This window comes from Mesocricetus auratus, unplaced genomic scaffold (assembly GCF_017639785.1).
Source record: "Mesocricetus auratus isolate SY011 unplaced genomic scaffold, BCM_Maur_2.0 Super-Scaffold_100003, whole genome shotgun sequence".
Taxonomy (NCBI): domain Eukaryota; kingdom Metazoa; phylum Chordata; class Mammalia; order Rodentia; family Cricetidae; genus Mesocricetus; species Mesocricetus auratus.
In genome coordinates this window covers 89,607,754-89,626,019 of record NW_024429188.1, presented here as the reverse complement: position 1 = coordinate 89,626,019, position 18,266 = coordinate 89,607,754, and the positions used below count along the sequence as shown (strand labels likewise).

General features: G+C 40.5%; 1 protein-coding gene across 1 annotated transcript; it reads left to right on the top strand.

The window, feature by feature from the left end:
* Positions 1–373: 373 nt before the first annotated feature.
* Positions 374–1,739, top strand: LOC101844152 (actin-related protein 2/3 complex subunit 1B-like). The gene is given in 1 exon segment (XM_040743887.1): positions 374–1,739. A coding segment is annotated over 1 exon segment (1,119 nt). The 3' UTR covers positions 1,493–1,739.
* The last annotated feature ends 16,527 nt before the right edge of the window (positions 1,740–18,266 follow it).

Genomic DNA, 18,266 nt, shown 5'->3' with positions numbered 1-18,266 from the left:
TAATTCCTATTTAACCTTTAAAAGTCACACAGTTGTACTGGACAGATGGCTCACTGAATAAAGCATTTGCTTTAAGGATTTGAGTTAGGATCCCTAGAACCCAAGCGAAGCCAGGTGTGGCAGTGTATGTCTGTAATTTCAGTGCTCCTGTGATGAGACAGAAGGTGGAAATGGGATTCTCAGGCCTGCCTGGCATATACAGCATTGGGCAACAAAACATAAAGAAGCCAATTTCGGAGCATTGACTGTTCAGGGTCCGCGGCCTGGGCGCCCCGAGATAGGGTCTTATTATGTAGTCCAGGCTGGCCTCGTACTCATAGAGATCTGCTTTCCTTTGCTTCCCCAGTGCTGAGATTAAAGGAGACAAGTGACTATGGCCTATGACAGTTTCCTGCTGGAGCCCATCAGCTGCCATGCCTGGAATAAGGACCGAACACAGATCGCCATCTCTCCCAACAACCATAAGGTGCACATCTATGAGAAGAGTGGTGCCAAGTGGAACAAGGTTCACGAGCTTAAGGAGCACAATGGGCAGGTTACGGGTATCGACTGGGCCCCTGAAAGTAACTGCATTGTGACCTGCAGCACAGACTGCAATGCCTATGTGTGGTCGCTGAAGGGCCGCACGTGGAAGCCCACTCTGTTCATCCTGAGGATCAACCGAGCTGCGCGCTGTGTGCACTGGGCCCCCAAAGAGAACAAGTTCGCCGTGGGCAGCGGCTTCCGTGCCATTTCCATCTGTTATTTTGAGCGGGTGAATGATTGGTGGGCATGCAAGCACATCAAAAAGCCCATCAGCTCCACTGTCCTCAGCCTGGACTGGCACCCCAACAACGTGCTCCTAGCTGCAGGCTCCTGTGACTTCAAATGCAGGATCTTCTCTGCCTATATCAAGGAGGTGGAGGAGCGGCCTGCGCCTACACTGTGGGGCTCCAAGATGCCCTTTGGGGAACTGATGTTCGAGTCAAGCAGCAGTTGCAGCTGGGTGCATGGTGTCTGCTTCTCAGCCTGCGGGAGCCGTGTGGCTTGGGTAAGCCACGACAGCACCGTGTGCCTGGCAGACGCTGACAAGAAGATGACTGTTGCAACCCTGGTCTCTGAAACCTAGCCGTTCCTGGCCATCACCTTCATCACAGAAAATAGTCTAGTGGCAGTGGGCCACGACTGCTTCCCTGTGCTATTTACCTATGACAGTGCTGAGGGGACATTGGACTTTGGTGGTCGGCTGGATGTGCCCAAGCAGAGCTCCCAACGTGTCCTGACAGCCCGAGAGCGAATCCAGAACCTCGACAAAAAGGCCATCTATGAGGGTGGTGCAGCCATGGGCACTGGCCTGGACTCGCTGCACAAGAAGAGTGTCAATCAAATCTCGGTGCTCAGAGGGGGCAAGGCCAAGTGCTCGCATTTCTGCACTACAGGCATGGATGGTGGCATGAGCATCTGGGATGTGAAGAGCTTGGAGTCAGCCTTGAAGGGCCTGAAGATCAAATGAGCTGGGGGATACCACCATCATCCAAGCTGCTGGGAAATGGGGAAAGGGACTGGAGAGGTCAAAGGTTGCATTGCTGAATGTTTCTAGGATGCCAGTACGGGGCTGCTGCCCAAGAAGGGAGGAACAGGTGCCTTTTAAAGAAATGCTTTCACTTATTGCTTTAAAAATGAAGGAAGAAAAAAAAGCCCCTAAGCACAATGCTGGTCATGAATGGCTTTAGATTATGGGGTAATAAACAAACCAACTGCAAAAATAAATAAATAAATTAAAGAAGGCAGGCCATGAAGACTGAAACCTTAGATTTTGTCTAACTAACCCACCTCCCTCTCTCACACCCCCCCTGTAGAATAAGATTTTCTATTTTTTTAAATTTAAATTTAAATTAGACACAAGGTTACTTCTCAAGTCAGTTCCAGGTCCCTCTCTGTTTCACTCCCCTCCTCCCGTGCCCTCCCCCAACCCCCCCAATATCCCCTCATTTCCCCGGGGGAGGGTGAGGCCCTCCATAGGGGTGTCCATAATCTGTCATTTCATCCAGGGCAGGACCTAGACCCTCCCCCAAGAGTTCAGGGTGAGAGTGTATCTCTCATTGTTGGATGGGAGTCCAAAGTCCATGTGTATACTCGGGATAAATACTGATCTACTGCCCAAGGCTCAATAGATTACCTAGGACTCCTCACTGACACCCACATTCAGGGGGTCTTGATCAGTCCCATGCTGGATTCCCAGGCATCAGCCTGGGATTCAAGAGCTAACCCTTGTCAGGTCAGCTGTTTCTGGGGATTAAACCAGCCCAGTCTTAATCCCTTTGGTCATCAGTCCTCCCTCTCTGTTACTGGCTTTCTTGAGTTCAGTTCAGTGCTTAGCCGTGGGAGTCTGCCTCTTCTTCCATCAGCCACTGAATGAAGGTTCTATTTCCCAGACTCTCTGGCCATGGGATTGTAGGCTGTCACTCCCCAGATCTATGTCTAAAATCCATATATGAGAGAGTACATGCCATGTTTCTCTTTTTGTGACTGGGTTACCTCGTTCAGGATGGTTTCTTCTAGTGTCATCCATTTGCCTGCAAATCTCAGGATTCCATTGTTTTTTTTCTGCTGAATAGTACTCCATTGTGTAAATGTACCACATTTTCTCTATCCACTCTTCAATTGAGGGGCATCTAGGTTGCTTCCAAGTTCTGGCTATTACAAATAATGCTGCTATGAACATAGTGGAACAGACATCCTTGTTGTATGAATGGGCATCTTTTGGATATATGCCTAAGAGTGGAGTTTCTGGGTCTTGTGCTAGGTTTATTCCCATTTTTCCGGTGAATCTCCATACTGATTTCCAAAGTAGCTGAACAAGTTGGCACTCCCACCAGCAATGGAGGAGTGTTCCCGTTTACCACATCCTCTCCAGCATAAATTGTTGTTGGTGTTTTTGATTTTAGCCATTCTGACAGGACTGAGATGGTATCTCAGATTTGTTTTGATTTGCATTTCCCGGATGGCTAAGGATGTTGAGCACTTTCTCAAGTGCCTCTCAGCTATTTTAGACTCCTCTATTGAAAATTCTCTATTTAGTTCTGCAGCCCACTTTTTAATTGGATCCTTTGGTGTTTTGGAGACTTGCTTCTTGAGTTCTTTGTAAATTTTGGAGATCAACCCTCTGTCAGATGTGGGGTTAGTGAATATTTTTTCCCATTCTGTGGGTGCCTTTTTGTCTTGCTGACTGTGTCCTTTGCCTTACAGAAGCTTCTCAGGTTCAGGAGGTCCCATTTGTTAATTGTCGATCTCACTGTCTGTGCTACTGGTGTTATTTTCAGGAAGCTGTCTCCTGTACCAATTCGTTCAAGGGTACCACCCACTTTCTCTTCTAAGAAGTTCAGTGTGGCTAGATTTATGTTGAGGTTTTTTGATCCATTTGGACTTAAGTTTTGTGCATGGCGATAAACATGGATCGATCTGCATTCTTCTACATGCCAGCGTCCAGTTATGCCAGCACCATTTGTTGAAGATGCTTTCTTTATTCCATTGTATATTTTTAGCTTTTTGTCAAAGATCAGATGATCATACTTTTGTGGGTTAATATCAGGGTTTTCAATTTGATTCCATTGGTCTACCTGTCTATTTTTGTGCCAATACCGAGCTGTTTCCAGGACTATAGCTCTATAATAGAGCTTGAAGTCAAGGATGGTGATGCCTCCGGCGTTGCCTTGTTGAACAGGGTTGTTTTGGGTATCCTGGGTCTTTTGTTTTTCCATACAAAATTGATTATTGTTCTTTCAAGGTCTGTGAAGAATTGTGATGGGATTTTAATGGGGATTGCATTGAATCTGTAGATTGCTTTTGGCAGGATTGCCATCTTTACTACATTGATCCTACCTACCCATGAGCATGGGAGATCTTTCCATTTTCTGGTATCTTCTTTATTTTCTTTCTTTAAAGATTCAAAGTTCTTGCGATACAGGTCTTTCACTTGTTTGGTTAGCGTTACCCCAAGGTATTTTATGTTGTTTGTGGCAATTGTAAAGGGTGATGTTTCTCTGATTTCTTTCTCAGCACTTTTATCATCTGTATATAGTAGGAATACTGATTTTCTTGAGTTGATCTTGTAACCTGCCACTTTGCTGAAGGTGTTAATCATCTGTAAGAGTTCCCTGGTAGAGTTCTTTGGGTCATTGATGTAAACTATCATATCGTCTGCAAACAGTGAAAGTTTGACCTCTTCCTTCCCAATTTGTCTTCCCTTGATCCCCTTTTGTTGTCGTATGGCTCTGGCTAGAACTTCAAGTACAATGTTTAAAAGGTATGGAGAGAGTGGACAGCCTTGTCTTGTTCCTGATTTTAGAGGAATTGCATTTAATTTCTGTCCATTTAGTTTGATGTTGGCTGTTGGCTTGCTGTATATAGCTTTTATTATGTTTAGGTATGTTTCTGTTATCCCAGATCTCTCCAAGACCTTTATCATGAAGGGGTGTTGGATTTTGTCAAAGGCTTTTTCAGCATCTAGTGAGATGATCATGTGATTTTTGTTTTTCAGCTTGTTTATATGGGGGATTACATTGATGGATTTTCGTATGTTGAACCATCCCTGCAATCCTGGGATGAAACCTACTTGATTAGAATAAGATTTTCTATTGTAATTCACTCCTGATTTCTGTTGATGACAAAAATGTATCATGCTTTATTTAATTTAATTTAACTTTGTTTAAATGAGACATTCTGACATTCTTGAGGCCCAAGTCCTGTAACTTATAAATAAGGTGAAAAAATGACACTAAATGCTTTTTCCAAGAGCTCAGTAATATGTTTTCTGAGAAGTGAATATGTGCCTGTTCATTGTCAATAAAGGGGATAAGAAATGTCTTGGTGAGGACTTGCATAGTGATTTAAGTATATGATACTCACAAGGTATGTGTGACCTTGACTGACACTCTACCAAAAATATGAGTCTATGAGGCACTAGATTGTCAGAGTTCCTTAAATCAAAGTGAGGAACCCTGGGAAGAAATTATTGTTGTCACTGGACAGACCAGAGAGCCAGATCACTGGTGCTAGTCAAGAGTGTGAAAACTGCTGCAAACCATTCAGATATTCAGCCAGAAAACACACGCTAAAATGTTTGGATGAAGTTTGAACAACTGTATTGATCCTTGGGTCCTTTTTTATCAGAGATACCCTGATCTTTTTTATGTTGTTCCAATTGTTATTGCATTACCATGTAACCGAGTCTGTCTTTAAACTTGCAATCCTCCTGCCTCAGCTTCCCAAGTGTTCAGATGACTTGTGTGTGCTGCTATGCTTGCTTTTCAATGCTTCCTTGTTACATATAGGCAAACAGTCTTAGGGTAAAGTCATTTCCCTCATCCTGCCATCAGTCACAATTTACATAGGAAGGAGAACAAATGATTCATTTTGAGATACACAGATGGGTCTAGACCAAAACACACAACCTAAATGTATTTTAAGGAATGCTCCAATCCCATATTGGTATCCTAATTAAATATTAATGTTTAAAACCTCTGATTTAGGTCAGTTAAATCTATAACATAGTCTGTAGACCCCAGCAAGCACAACTCAAAGTACAAGCTAGTCATCATGTAGCCACATAAAGTACATGCTGACCTCCCAGGCATCAGCCAGTTGATACCTCAAAGCATGATAAAAACGGCATCTGGCTATGGAGAATATTGTCTTAGCATTCTTCTCACAGTACTAATTTTAGACAGGAGAAAAGATTCCCACCAAAAATTCGTTTTGATGTTAAGACCGATGACACTACATATATATTAAGAGGATGGGGAGATTTAAGATTGATTTATCCAATGAGGCTTCCTAGGACCATGAGTACAGGCATCCCAAGATGACTGAGTAAGGAAGGGAGTTGTGACTGGGTTTTTATGGTGGTTAGGAAGTATGTTGAACAAAAGGATTTGTGAGTAGAAGGGGACTACATGCTTTGAAGCCATGTCAGGTCCCAAAGAGAGGAAAAGAGAATCAGGATTTTCTGACAAGTTTGCGGTGATGCAAAGCATAGAGGGGAAGATCTATCAGAGGTCAGACACTGAGCAATGCAATCAACTTCTCTATTGCTGTGTATTGACAGTGTGGAAAATAAAAGAACTTGACTCCTTGACGATTCTATTCAACTCCTAAAACGACCATTTCTCTAGGTGCTAAAGAATTCAACTGTCTTTATGGTTGAGGATGTTTTGTGATAGGCTTTCTAGTCTTTGCATCCAAAAGAATTCAAACTGATAACATCAAAGGTGTTATCATTGTGTCAAATATATTCAGGAAGTACAAAAGTGGTTGGTAACAAAATGAATTAAAGAATGATATATTAGGGTAGTATTGACAATGTACTTTAAAAGCTTTCATAAAATCTACCAAGTACTCCTAATAAAAACACAGAGCAGTAGGAAATGTCTACTTTCTTAAGATGATAGAAATGCTGTTACCCTGATTTGTTCAGTGTGCAATGTGCACATGCACCAAATCATCATGGACAAATGCTATGTTTCAGCTAAAAAAGTAAAATTAATTTTTAAAAGATATAAAGAAACTACAAATATTCTAGAGTGAAACACTAAAATGTTTTCAAGATGGTTAGGTAAGATGTTACAATTATTCCACATTTTCTTTCAGATTCTAGGAACTGCAATTAAGGAAGAAAATGATACAGCAAAGTACTAAAAGAAGAGTTTTGACTTTTTTTGGTGCAAATGTGCTCTCAGAAAATTCAAGAGACATTAATAAATACCAGTCGAATTAATGAAAATGTCAAGAGTGAACAATACAAGATAAACACATGAGATCTTCTCTGTAGTTGGAATAAATTAGGATAGATAGAGATGGGTAAAGTATTCCACTCACTAAGCTGACATAAATTATAAAGTACTTTATGTGACAGGCTTGCAATATGCATCCTGGTTGTGCCAGTGATGTATTTTTGTCAACTTGACAGAAGCTAGAAAGAAGAAACCTCAATAGAGAAAATTCCTCTATCAGGATGCCTGTAGGCAATTCAGTGGAGTATTTTCTTGATTACTGATTGATGTGAAGGGTTCAGCCCATTGTAGATGGTGTTATCCCTGGGCTGGTGTTCCTGGGTTCTATAAGAAAGCAGGCTGAACAAGCCAAGAGGAGCAAGCCAGTAAGCAGCACCCTCCATGGCCTCTGCATCAGTTTCTGTCTCCAAGTTCCTTCCATTTGAGTTCCTGTCCTGACTTCTTTTGATGATGAACATGATATAAAAGTGTGAGCCAAGTAAACTTTTTCTTCTCCAACTTGCTTTTGATTATTGTTATCAGTCTAGCATAGAAATCTAAGACTGTAGGTAGACTTAGTTGAAACTCAACTGCACTTCCTTTTTCCTTCATGTTTGCAGTTAGGGTGGAACACAAGGAAACTACTGTGGGACAAGTGGCAGACAGAAGAGAAGCAGTAGTTTCTCTGGAGCTTGGGCACACTGTCTCTTTTATGGCGTAAGATAGCAGCAGGGTTTTCAACTACTCACCCACAGGCTCATGTGTTTGAATACTTGGTCCCAGATCATGTCACAGAAGGTGGTAGTCCTCTGATAGATAGTGCCTCACTGGAAGAAGTAGATATCTTCTGGGTGGGTCATGAGGCTTGTAGCCAGAATCTGCCTCCTGTTTTCTCTGCCCTTTGGTATGCCAAGAAATAAGGAAACAACTTTTGCCTTCTCTGCCATAAGAGATTATTCCCTTTCAAATTACAAACCCAAATTAAACTTTCCTCCTTTAAGTTGCTTCTAATCAGGTGTTTATTTAAAGTAATGAGAAAAGTAACTAATATATCCTTCTTTTGGACTGTCAACATTAAAGAATTAAAGCAACAAAATTAAATAAAAAAAACTTTTCCACCTCAATAAGGACGAGAGTTTATTCTAGAGTCAAATTTGAGTGACCACGGCTCAGGAACACAAATTAGATTACTCCAAATTGCACACTCGACAGTGGGAATGATATGATGAAGTTTTTATAGTAACAGAATAAAGAAAGTCATAAATCACGGTACTTTTTGAAATACATCAGTGGAAAATGGTAGGTAGGTCGGTTACAGCAAAACAGGAAAAATTCTGCTGCGGGCTTCAGCTACTATCTGGCAGCATTCTTAGCTTTTTGGCTGTTTGGAAACCAAAGGTATATGCCTAATGGTCACTAGGATGTCAGTCACATACAGAAGGAGGTATTAAATAGCTGCAGGAGGGATGCAGAAGCACCAGGATAATTTATCTCTGGACTCAAAACATTCCAACCTCTTCTCATCATTGAAGTTGTAATTAGGTAATCAGTCTTGCAGAAGGTTAAGTGGAAGGTGTTGTTCTTTTCAGGAGCTTTTGCTCACAGAATCCTCACCCCTGAGTCAGGGGATGGGTTTACGTGACACAGAATGCCTTGGTATGTTCAAAATACTCATACCATCAATATCAGAAGAAAAAGAATGGTTTCAGAGTTCAATCCACCTTTGTGGGTACCAGCGTAGGCTTGTGGGTTACAGAGATCTTGTCATGTCTGTCTTCATCTTATCTTCCTAACTATTTGTATGCTGAACTCTGAAATTCCAGCATAAGACAGGAAAGCCAGATTTTGAGAGACACTTTATCTAGTTCACACAACTATGTAAGGTGAAAATATTTGTTACAGATGTTTTCAAACACTATACACAATGTGGGCCTTATGGTAGATGGCTGTTATCCCAGAATTGGAGGCTGAGGCAGGAAGATCATGAATTCAAAAGGAACCTGAGCTACATGGAGAGACCATGTCTCAAAAATTAAATTATACACACATACACACATACACACACACATACACACACACACACACACACACACACACGTGTGCGCCTGCATGGAGAGAGGGGGGGAATCAGAGATAAAAGGAGACAGAGACAGAGAATGAGTAGTTCTGCTACTCAGATTGAAGCCTAACTTACACAGGAGAAACAACTTATTTTTTGGGGGGGGTTTACTAGACAGGGTTTCTTTGTGTGGCTTTGGAGGCTGTCCTAGAACTAGCTCTTGTAGACCAGGCTGGTCTCGAATTCACAGAGATCAGAAACAACTTTTTATTTCTTTTTTTTTGGAAGTTGAAGTGAAGAAAGAGGATGATAGTGAGGAATGAGGATGAATGAACAAAGTAAAAGGACATGTATGTACAAAGATTCCATAATATTACATATTTCCTTGTGTGATAGTTTGAATAGAAATGGTCCCCACAGGCTCATAGATTTGGTCATTAGGGAGTGGCACTACTTGAGAGGGATTAGGAAATGTGGCCTTAATGGAGGAAGTATGTCACTGGGGGTGGACTTTGGGTTTTCTAAAGCTCAAGCCAGGCCAAGTGTGTCTCTCTTCTGCTGTCTGTAGATCTGGATGTAAAACTCTCTGTTACCATGTATGCCCACCTGCCACCATGCTCCCTGCTGTTATGATAGTGCACTAAACCACTGAAACTAGAAGCAAACCCAAATTAAATGTTTTCTATTATAAGAGTTTCCATGTTCATGGTGTCTCTTCACAGCAACAGAGCACTAACACACCTTGAATATTCTAACTTAGAAAATAAAATGAGTCAGACTTCCAGTATTGATCAAGTTGTTAGACTATAAATTGAATTCAGTCTTTAACAAGGGAAAATATTTTTATATGGACAAAAGATACTAAATACTGATTTTTTAGTCTGGGAGTGCATGAAGTAATAAAGGATTGCAATCCCTGAAAAGGACAAAACATGAACTGAGCCTCATGTTTGCAATACATATTGTCTAGACCATGGCATGGAGAGTGGGAACCCAAGTACAAGCTGGGAAGCTCCATAAATTGAGGAGGAGAATAGAGAATCTGAAGCAACCAGAATGAGTAGGTTTTGCCAGACATAGCACTAAGTGAAGATAATGTATGTGCAGAAAGAACTCCAGACACTTGCAGAGGGTGCCCTTATGCACAGATATTCATCTCAAGTGTTTCATAGATCCATGCACTTGAAATGACATACCCAAGATTAAAGAATTATCCATACAGAATGGTTAGAACACCCAGGTCTGGAAGTAGTGTGTATTCCTTTCAGCCAGACTGCTAAAATCTTACAGTTCATGAAATAGAAGAAGAATGAAGAACTCAATGTATAAAGCAGCTGGTCTTTTACTCACAGATATTTGATCACTTCTGTCTCCTGGGTATGCACCATAACTCCCAGCCTTATACTGAATTTTTTATTTCTGAGAACTACTAACATTGATATTGGGATTTTAATGGGGATCACATTGAATCTGTATATAGTTTTGGAGAATTAGAGGGTAGTATCTCCCCAAACATGACTAAATTTCTCAAATGAGTAGCAGTGGTAATCATAAAGCAATATGTTGTATGAAGGAATGACCTCAAATAAATATCACAAGTAGTATAAGATGATAAAAATAAATGGAAAGTTACCTGATGGGGGAAGTCCTTTTATATATATGTTGTCCTATTGGTTGATAAATAAAGCACTGTTGGCCAATAGGGAAGCAAGATAGGTGGGACTAGGAGTTGAGGAGGATTCTGGGAAATGTAGTCAAGAGTGGCGAGTTGCCTTGTGATCCCAGGAAGAGAGGACACATGAGGCTGCATCCTTGGTAAGTTAAGACCTTGTAAAAATATATATTAGTAATTATGGGTTAGTAATTATGTCAGAGCTAGCCATTAAGAAACTATAGCAAACAGCCAACAGCTTCATAATTGATATAGTGTCTTTTGTGTTATTTGGGGGCTGAGACAGCAGCAGGACCCAGGCAGCTGGCAGGGAAGAATATATGTTGCAGGTACCCTGTTCCCTGTTTTCACACATAATAGCTAGACAAGTATTCCATCACTGATAATTTCAAAGAACTGATTAAAAAACATTTTAAAAACCAGGTTCCAGTGGATGACCCCCCAACTTCATATGCATATGAGTAGCACAGATTGGACTCAGTGGGTTGTAATAATAAGAAGCACGGATTGGGACGGAAGAGGTGGCTCAGTGGTGAAAAGCATGAGTTTTATTCACAGAACTTAGATCAGACAGCTTACAATCTTCTGTAACTCCAGTTCCAGTGTAGCTGACACCTTTTTCCAGACTTTACAGGCACCCACACTCATGTACACTAGCACACACATACATGAAAATAATCAAAAATAAAAATAATCTTTAAAAGGGTAGTGGAAGTGTATCTGGGAGGAGGTAAAGAAAGGAGTGTAAAAATACATTATAAATTATATAATTATAAAAATATATTGCCGCCGGGTGTTGGTGGCGCCGCCTTTAATTCCAGCACTCCAGAGGCAGAGGCAGGCGGGTCTCTGTGAGTTCGAGGCCAGTCTGGTCTACAGAGCGAGTTCCAGGACAGCCTCCAAAACAATACAGAGAAAACCTGTCTCGAAAAACCAAAAAAAAATATATATTGCATGCATGTATGAAATTTCCAAATAATTAATAAACTTATATTAAAATATATAGAACAAATTGGTAACTCACACTTTCTAATTTCAAAATGTATCACAAACCAAAAATAATAAAAAATGTAATATTAAGACAAAGTCAAAGAGACTAATGGAATGGAATAGAGGCCCCCAGAATAATTCCAATATATATTGTCAAATAACCTTTCACAAAGATGTTGGCACTATTCCTTTTGAGCTGGATAGACTCTTCAACAAACGGTTGTGAGAAAATTATATATCCACACACAAAACAATGAAATTGGGGTCTTATTTGTCTACTGCACATGGTTAACTGAAAATGAATTAAAGACCTAAACTCACAAAGTTAGAAAAATGTGACTATGTATAATTTAAACACTCTTGTACATCAAGGGATGCAGACATCAGTGGAAAGGCAATATACAGAATAGGAGAGAATCTTTGCAATATGCATCTGATAGGTTAACATTCAGAACACAAACAATTATATTTGGATAATATAAAAACTTAATAATACAACAAAAATGTAGAGTGGTTGACCTGAAAAGATGGCTCAGTTCTTAAGACTGCTTGTTACTCTTGCAGAGCTCTCACATAGGGCAGATCATAACTATCTATAACCAGATCCAGGGCATCTGATGCCCTCTTCTGGCCTTTGTAAGCACCCTCTCCCATGTGTGAATAAACACATAGACATACACACATAAAATAATAAATCTCTTTTTTTTAAAAAAAAAGGACAGTGATGACCATGTAGTCCCTGCATTAGGGATGCTGAGGTGGAAGGATTATTTGGGCTCAGGAGTTCATGACAACAAAATGAGAGACACAGTCTCCGAAAGGGCAAAGCTGTTGTAGAATATTAATTAAAGATGTGTCATCATAGGGGCCTGGAAAGATGGCTCAGAGATTAAGAGCACTGGCTGCTCTTCTAGAGGCCCTGAGTCCAATTCACAGCAACCACATGGTGGCTCACAACCATCTCTAATGAGATCTGATTCCCTCTTCTGGTGTGCATACATACATGCAGACAAAACACTGTATACATAATAAATCTTTTTTAAAAGATGTGTTGCAGGCTCCAAGGGACGCTGTAACGATAAGCGACACTTACTGGAAGTAAAACTAAGTATTTATTGTAGAAATTACTCACAAGATACCAAACAAGTAACCCAGACGAGACAAGCAGTCCCCCCCTGCCGAACCGGAAGCCGAACTCCGGGAAAAGAGAGCGAGACTTCCTGTGTGCTGTCTTTTATACCTTCCCTCGTAACGCCCCCTAGCCATGCCCAAAAGTGGGCCTGGCTAGTGACGTAGTTCCGCCTACGTACGTATACGTCTTTACGTCCAGCCGTATACGTCTTTAGTCCTGCCTAAAGTGGGTGTGGTTAGCGGTATGGTAAACCGCCCTTTTATTACCTCATCTGTATGCGCCTCTAATAAGTCACATGTTTAATGGCGGCATACAAACTTCCTCCTACAATGTGTTACATTTGTTTATATTGTGGAAGATTTGTTTAATGATGCAAATATATGCTGCATTCTTTTATGTTGCATTTGTTGTGAAACTGTGTTACTTTGCCTGTCTAAAACACTTGATTGATCTGATAAAGAGCTGAACAGCCAGTAGCCAGGCAGGAGAAGGAATAGGAGGGGCTGGAAGGCAGAGAGAATAAATAGGAGATGAAATCTGGAAAGAGAGGAACAAGATTGAGGAGCCAAAACAAAAGAAGGAGAGGAGGACATCAGGGGCCAACCACCCAGCTACACAACTAGCTTCTGAGTAAGGAAAGAAAGGAATATAGAATAGGGAAAGATAAAAGCCCAGAGGCAAAAGGTAGACAGGATAATTTAAGAAAATTGGCTAGAAACAAGCCAAGCTAAGGCTGGACATTCATAAGAAAGAATAACTCTCTGTGTGATTTATTTTGGAGCTGGGTGGCGGGCTCCTCATATAATAACAGTGTAAAACACAATCAACTACACAAAGCCAACTGGGATATTGCATACTCATTATCCCAGCATTTGAGGGGCTGAAATTGGAGGGTTACCCTGAGTTTAAGACCAGTCTTATCTCAAAACAACAGAACAGAGACAAGGAAGAAAGAAAGAAAAATAAAAGTGAACAAAGGATTGAATTGAAATTTTCCCAAAGATGCTACTGTTTTGAGCAATATTGACAACTTGACAGACTCTGAGCTTGTTTTTGAGACATTGTCCAGATTAGGTTAAGGAAGGTGGGAAGACTCATCTTAATTGTGGGTGGCCTCATTCCATGGGCTAAGATTTTGTACTGAATATAGATGAGAAAGGGAGCTGAGAATGAACATTTATCTCCTGCTTCCTATTTGTGGATGCAGTGTGTTCCTGCTGCCATGCTCCAACCATAATGGGCTATACCTCAAACTGAGCCAAAATAAACCCTTTCACTCTTAACTTTCTTTTATCAGGTATTTTGTCACAGTAATGAAACACATGCTCAATATGGATATTATAAGTGTTCAGCAGACAAATGAAAATATATTCAACATCACTGAATCATCAAAGAAATTAAAATTAAAGCCACAGTAAGTTATCATCTCACACTCAGTATCACAAAAAAAAACATAAAATGACAAGTGATCAGGATGTAAAGAAATGAGAGTAATTGTACAGTTGGTGTGACTCTATAATGGTACAGCCACCATGAAAAAATAATACATATGTTCTGAGAACATCATTCATGTTCATGTTTATAGAACTATTTATAATAGCCACAAGTGGAAGCAACCCAAATGTCCATTGACAGATGTGATATATAAAGACAGAGAAAATGTTATGTGAAACATACTATTAAATACTATTTAGTTTTATAAGGAAGGAAATCCTAGGGTTGGGGAGACAAATCAAGTGTTTGCCATGCAAATATAAAAGTCTGAGTTTGGTCCCCAGAACCTATATGGGCTTGGTGGTGTGTGCTCAGAATCCTAGCAGTGGGGAAGTAGAAACAGGTATATTCTTGGGGCTTGATGACCAGCCAGCCTAGCCTCATATGTAAGTCCTGGGTTCTAGTGAGAGACCATGTATCAAAAACTAAGGTGGGTATAGGGAGGTGGTTTAGTAGATGAATGATTTGTCACCAAGTATAAGGACTTGAATTTGATCTCTAGTACCCACATACGGTATATGGGCATGGTGGCTTGTATGTAATTCCAGTGCTTGGAAGGTAGAAATAGGGGTTCCCTAGAGCAAGCAGGTTAGCTAGACTATCCATACCATTGATCTCTGGCTTCAGTTGAGGGGCCTTGTCTCAATAAATGAGGCAAATAGCAATAAGGAAAGACTTCTGACATCTGCACATGTGTCTGCAGACACATGCCAACACACACACTCAAGCTTATCACATCCATACAAACATATATGAAGGCATGGAAATTAGGATTCACCAGACCTAGTATAAATGATAGGTGGAGTTTTATTGGGGAACTAACTTACACAGAAAACAATACGTGAATGGTGCTTCATTCCTGCTCCAAGGATGCAGACCCTGCCTCCCAGATGCTCTCCGAGACTCGAAGGGGACCCCGATTTCCAATTCTTTTCTTTTATCTGGTCACGTCCACACATGTAACCATGCCCAAAAGGCATGGTCACTGTTACAGGTACACAGGCAAAAAATCACTACACATGGTGGACTGGATGAAAATGACCCCTCTAGGCTCATAGGGAGTGGCACTATTAGGAGGTAGGACTTTGTTGAAGTAAGTGTGTCACTGGGGGTGGGCTTTGATGTTTCAGAAGCTCATTCCAGGCCCAGTGTCTCTCTTTTTCTGCTGCTTTTGGATCCAGAAGTATAACTCTTGCCTATTTCTCCTGTATCATGCCTGTCTGCATGGTACCATGCTTCCTGCCATGATGACAATAATGGACTAAACCTCTGAACTCTAAGCCACTCAAATGTTTTCCTCTATAAGAGTTGCTGTGCTCGTGGTGTCTCTTCATAGCAATAGAAACCCTATCTAAGACAATACCCAATGTCAACTTCTGGTCTCTGCATTCATGGGCACATATATGTACTTGTATACATGTAAACACTTTTGCACACACACGCGAGGAAATACTGATACTTTTCTAACATGGGTGAACCCTGAGAACATGAAGATAAATGAAATAAGCCAGTCACAAAAGTAAATGGCATATGATTTCACTTACATAAGATATCCAAGTATCCAGATGCACAAAAATTCAAAATAGAATGGTTGATGTCTGAGTCTGGGAGGAGGAGTTATAAATGCAAATATCAAATTAACAAGGTTTAAATGAAGGAAAGACAGAGCATCAACTTGAGAGGGGTTGAAAGGTAGGAAGGCATTGGAGGGAGAGGACATGGAAGGGGCTGATGGAAGGAAAGGGAAGGAAAAATTGATATCATTATATTTTAATTAAAAACATATTTTTCACACACACACACACACACTCTTCAGGCGGCAGTTAGGAGGAAGACAAAACTAAGGCTCCTTCAAACACAGCCTACTGTTTTTAAGAAGTCTTTCTAGAAACCTTTCACACACTTTGATTTTCCTATCATTGGCCAGAAATGGGCGCACAGCAACACTTTCCTGTAAAGGAGGCTAACACATACAGGATCTGGTTTGGGTGGTGGTCTGTTCAGTCAAGAATGTTTTGTTTGTTTTTCTAAAAAATAAATATTTTTAAGAAACTAATAATACTTGTTATACATACCACAAAAAATTACCTAACTATCATAAATGTATGCATGCTTCTGTTGTGTGTAGCGGAATCCTGGCTATTCTAGGACCTGTTAGCTCTGCAATATTCTCTCATGAAAATGCTGCTCCTTCTCAGTCACTATCCATCAAGGTGCAGATGAGACCCAAATGGTTCACCCATGAGATGTAAAAATATATTTTTTTAAAAGTTCCAGTATTTCCTACTATTAATACACTATACTCCACTGAAATATGTACATAAAATGGTTAAGGTGACAAGTTCCATGGGTTTAAAAATTTGTTTTTGAAACGAAGTCTCCTTCTGTAGCCCAGGCTGGTTTGGAACTTACTATGTAGCCCAGGTTAGCCTCAAACTCATGACAATTCTGTGATTCAGTTTCCTGAGTTCTAGAGTTCAGGTGTTAGCTATCACAGATGACTTACGTGAATTTTTTATATAATAAAAATGTAATCTGAGTAACCAGAAGTATGCAAATTCATTTTTATACAAGAATGTATAACAGAATGGCAACAAGTCTAATGCACAATTTAGAAGTGGTTAAATAAACTCTAATGCAGTTATAGTCCAAAATAATATTTTTGTACAATTTATAATGCATAAAATCACAATTTGTTAAGGCAAACAAAATAATGTAGTGTGATATTTATAATATGTAGAAGGAAATGTATGAAAATAATGGCACAAAGATGAAAATTTGTTTGAAAGTTCTGTTTTGTGTTGCTATAGTGAAATATCCAAGGTTACTTTATAAGAAAAGAGACTCATTATCTGATAGTTCTGGAGATTCAAGAGCAAAGTGCACTTGTTTGGTACTGGTGAAGGCTTCCAGGAAGACGATATCACAATGGTGAGAATGCATCTGAGAGATTGCATAGTGAGACAGGAAGCAAAATGCAGCCAAACTTGCTTATACAAGCCTATACAGGAAGCCCCCTTCACATAAACCTTTACAAACACTCAAACACAGCACTTCCCTTACCATCTGTTGGCTGGTATATTATAGTATAATGCAAGACACACAGTGATAAGTTAATGGTATATACCATGACCCCCAAAGCAATGTTGTCTTAGTCAGGGTTTCTATTGCTGTGAAGAGACACCATGACCATGTAAATGTTAAAAAGGAAAAATATTTAGCCGGCCAGTGGTGGCTCACGCCTTTAATCCCAGCACTTGGGAAGCAGAGGCAGGTGAATCTCTGTGAGTTCAAGGCCAACATGGTCTACAAGAGCTAGTTCCAGGAAAGCTAGGGCTACACATAGAAACCCTGTCTCGCAAAACAAACAAACAAACAAACAAACAAAAACAAAAAAGGAGAAACATTTAATTGCGGCAGGCTTACAATTTCAGTGGTTTAGTCCACATCGAGGACATGATGAAGGAAGCTTTTGCTTTTTGCCTGCTTCCCTCACTTTCTGTGGTAGTTTGAATGTAACTGGCTCCCATCATCTCATAGGGAGTGTCACTATTAGGAGGTGTGGCTTTTTTGGAGTGAGTATGGCCTTGTTGGAGGAACTGTGTCACTGTGGGGTGGACTTTGAGTTCTTCTGTGCTCAGGATACTGCCCAGTGTGTCAGTTGACTTCCTGTTCCCTGCAAGCCAAGATGTAGCCAGCACCATGTCTGCCTGCACTCTGCCATGCTGCCCATCACTTTGATAATGGACTGAACCTCTGAAACTGTAAGTGAGTCACCCCAATTAAATATTTTCTTTATAGGAGTTGCCGTGGTCATGGTGTCTCTTCACAGCAAAAGAAACCCAGAGTAAGGCACAGTTACGGTCAAATTCATCTTCATTCATCCTGTTGCCAATGCCTTTCTTCACTGGTGTTACAGCCTTATTCTTCCAGACTCCAGTGTAAGCTGAAGCCCATCAGCTCTCTAGGAATTCTCCAGTTCTCTGACACCATATTGGGAATACTGAAGCGTCTAGATTCATGGAGTGGACTGCTATTGATTCTTAGCCTTCCCATCAGGAGACAGTAATTGCTGGACTGCCTATACCATCGGCCATAAGCCACTCAAATAAATATTAAACAAATAAAATAAGTAAATACACATATATCACAGAAATATATATATATATT